At 41.9% G+C, this 3,896-nt stretch overlaps 1 protein-coding gene across 1 annotated transcript in view; it reads right to left on the bottom strand.

Annotated features, from left to right (window-relative positions):
• Positions 1 to 1,991: 1,991 nt before the first annotated feature.
• The window catches only part of LOC102291388 (anosmin-1), a gene marked incomplete in the record, with an annotated part of 25,206 nt that continues 23,301 nt past the window's right edge, over positions 1,992 to 3,896 (bottom strand). The window contains 1 exon segment of the mRNA XM_042226286.1: positions 1,992 to 3,315. Coding sequence (XP_042082220.1) covers positions 3,291 to 3,315 — 25 coding nt within the window.

The following is a 3,896-nucleotide window of genomic DNA, read 5'->3' as shown; positions in this document are numbered from 1 at the left end:
CAGCAGGTTATCATCTCATTCCAGTTCCTTTAAAAACACACTCCACACGCTCCATTTCAGGGCAAAAATAACGTGTTGCCTTTCATGTTTAACACATCAAAAGTTTCAATTTACTCTTCCTGAACAAGTTCTGTTAACCAAAGCCAATCTCTGTGTTTGAGAGGGAGGGGGGGCTCTTCTAAACTCTCACACTGTGCAAGAGATGTTGTGCAAATTCAAAAACGCCCACTGCCATCTCCACTCTCTCTCATGCACAATCACTGACGGTTGCTTAAAGTGAAATACACATTTTCTGTGTAAAGTTTCCACAAACAATATGAAACGGCCCCTCTGGCCAACACCAGCAGGCGGCAGGTGAAGCGTCTTGCCCAAGGACACAACGACCGAGACTGTACGAGCCGGGGCTCGAACCGGTAACAAGACGAACTGCCAACTCTGGAGCCACGATCGCCCATATTCACGCTGTAGACTGCACATCAATTTCCTGCCTTGCCACTTGAACTGAAATCAGCTGATTGGAGCTCAAGTGGAGTCGATAAACGTGATGGCAAGCTGACAAGTCCAAGGAACTGAGCTGTTAGGAATCAGTTCGCTACAGGTCATTAGTTAAGGTTAAAGGAATAATTGCCTCAACAAAACTCTGACTCTTTGTGAACCTGCCTACAGCGCTGAAGAAAGACCTGTGATTGTTCTTAGTGTCTTCAATCACTGATCAATAGTAAGCTAGCTAGCTTTTATAGAACTTTTTATAGCCTCTGTCCTCTATTCTATTCTATTCTATTCTAGAGGGGGGAAAAAGTCATTTTCCAGACTAAATAAAGATCTTCTAAATTAGTGAGATGGCATTTCTGTCCAGGCTTATAGGTTATGTGCTTTAAGGTGCACACGTGAGAGTTATACCAGGGAGTCAAGTACTTCGATTTGATGCTTTCTTTTTCAGAGGAGCCACAGTATCCAGAGTCATACAGTGTGAGGATGTTTTACAATTACTAAGATAACTGAGTGCACACAGTAGCTGCTCTGGGCTGTGTTGCACATGGTATTGATGAAATTAGCAGTGGAGGAATCATGTCCTTAAATGTAGCTACAGCACTTTCCAAAGACATCTGCTGTAGTGAAAAGTATTCAGCACTGTTGTGTGATCCATTGTTGTAGAGTAGGCCAGTTTATAAGTGCTCAGGCCAATAAGAATCAAATTTTATTCCCAAAAACATTTTCTGTCAACGGGAATCCAAGTCCGTTTACAACAGCTGAATGGTTGGAATTAATTAACGATGGAAGAAAATGAATCACTAATTTACCACCGGGTGAGCCACTGTGTCACCCCTGAAACTGTAGCTGTGCACACGCCACACAAGCTGCTAGCTGAACTAAGAAACAATGTCCAGAGCTGACGATAAATGCATTTAATTTAATTCATTTATTATGTATTTATTTTACACATTAACAGGTTTCAGGTTGTATTGACAAAACATATATGTATGTGTAACCAGGCATGTTTTTAACGAGCATCATAAGACACTTCAGTGCTTTTCATGAATATGTTTAACACGTTTTTGTTTTTAAACACATTTGATTCATGTCTGTTATCTTTTACCTGGCAGTTAGTTTTATCATGTAAAATTGTAACAAACTAGGGAAAAAGAATCGCATGTCAGATCATTTCTGTCCTTTCTGCATTATAGTTGTACACAGTGTCCACTGCTGTTTGTTGTTCTGCATGTGGCTGCTCCAATCACTCAGATTAAAGTACATGTACATAGATTAACGATAAACATGTATATGGATCGAAAGGAGCCCATTGAGGTGGTTCGGGCATCTGACAAGGATGCCTCCTGGGCGCCTCCCGGGCGAGGTGTTTTGGGCATGTCCCACTGGGAGGAGGCCCCGGGACAAACCCAGGACACGCTGGAGAGATTATATCTCTCGGCTGGCCTGGGAACGCTTGGTGTTCCCCCGGAAAGCTGGAGAGGTGGCTGGGGAGAGGGAGGTCTGGGCTTTGCTGCTTGGGCTGCTGCCCCGTGACCCGGCCCCGGATAAGCGGAAGAAAATGGATGGATTAACACAACAGCAAATACATACATGTGTACCAGGTTCTCCAAAGGGTGACATGATGGTGACGAGTTGCATCTTTTTTATTGTTTATGGTCTGAACTATGATAAATATTCTTCAGCCTTAAACTTAAACCAACCTCCTGTGTTCAGTCTTTGTCTCTGCGGCTCTGTTCACTGTGGTAAACGTAAAGGAAACATGCTCTTATCCAAACAGACTCAGTGTCTGTATGCAGCCATCTGTAGCACAACTTCATCATGGAAATAAACTCTATTCGAGGTTTGTTAACATACAGCAGCTCATACTGGCAATGAGACGTTTTACACTTCAAGAACAATAGAACCACATCTGGAGTACAACCGTCTTGGTTTAGTTTCTGTCCACATGAATAAGTCTTGGTTACACTTCTCATGGCTAAATACTGAACCAGGAGTACAGGAAACAAGAAACCTGTACATGGGTGCAGCGCGCTGTATTTGACACGTATCTGTAGTTAAAACCATCTTTGCACAGAGAGGTGAACAAATGTGCGCACACACATGCAACGCAGATGTAACAGTCCAGGCACAAATATACCACAACCAATAAATAGAGACACAAAGTATATACAGCATTTGAAGAGAGAGTGGGAGGAGCTACATGTCATTTATAAAACAACAAATCTTTTTAGAAAATAAGTTGCAAGAGCTCTTAATGGCACCACTCAGTGACACTGACATTAATTTCTATCATTACATGCAATTGTATCAAAACTGTTGATCAGACCTTAGTACATATCAGTAAACTAATCCTGAACTTGAATCCTTAAGATCCAGTTTTTAGGATCCAGTTTACTATCAGTGCTCGTTCGTGATGTTAATATATCTTTTTCATCTCTGATGTCGTTGTCGACTAAATCCATTTCATGCTTTTGTATTTATTTTTTACATATAACTGTAGCAAACAGAAGTAAAAAGAACTGAAAACACAAAGAGAGCTTTTTGTTTATCTTCCTGTTGGTGAAAGTTGTGTCCGTACTTTTACTGAAATATGTTGTATACATGCTTACTTGAGGGTCAAGTTCGGTAAAACTGCAGGGAGGGATTCACATGTCTGTCAGCTGTCACTTGTTGTCTTGTTGTAACTGACAAGCTGCCATTTGTCAGTTAGCACCGCTGCTCTGTGGCTTCTTCTTTATTGTTTTGGGAGCTCGGGTCATGAGGCCTTCTGGTCTCAGTGTCTGTCAGTGATTGGCTGCTCAGGATGCTTCCTCAGCCTTGATCCTGAATGCAAGCATATATATTTTAATGTTAACATAAAGTTTTGGTTCTGGTTTCAAAAAAGGAAACGTAACTTATAATGGCACCACGTTGCCAATACAGAACAAGGTGTTTCTCCCCTGCAGCGAAGACTCCCAAAGACTAGTCTGCTCATAGAAAATACAGTTTCAGGCGTTCGTGGATACAAATATTTAACTTGTAAGGCAAATTAAAGCGAGCTTTTTCTAGTCTTGTGCAGGCTGCTGATCAACATCAAAGTGAGGGTCGAGTTTATAACAGTGGTGAGTTATTACTGTCCTGTATGAGCACAGGAAGTGTCAGACAGCTAGCTTGGCTCAGGCTAACTATTAACTGAAGCTCCACTGTTGTGCTTTGTGACTGGATGCTGCTACTGTGTGATAATCGCCCAGTAAAGCTTAAACCCCGATGGCAGCCACACTCATTATATCTCTGTTTCTGTTATATTCATTTATAAGACACCTTCCTGCAGCTTTGGGCATTTTTATTCAAACTCCAGAGCCTAACAGTAGGAGTGAGGCAAACACCTGCAGCTGGTGACTACAGAGGATGAAAATACAGCATAA

Source organism: Haplochromis burtoni, unplaced genomic scaffold (assembly GCF_018398535.1).
Source record: "Haplochromis burtoni strain Fernald_Lab_line unplaced genomic scaffold, NCSU_Asbu1 Contig_205, whole genome shotgun sequence".
Taxonomy (NCBI): domain Eukaryota; kingdom Metazoa; phylum Chordata; class Actinopteri; order Cichliformes; family Cichlidae; genus Haplochromis; species Haplochromis burtoni.
The sequence above is the reverse complement of the archived record's forward strand: the minus strand, read 5'-3'. Positions and strand labels throughout refer to the sequence as shown.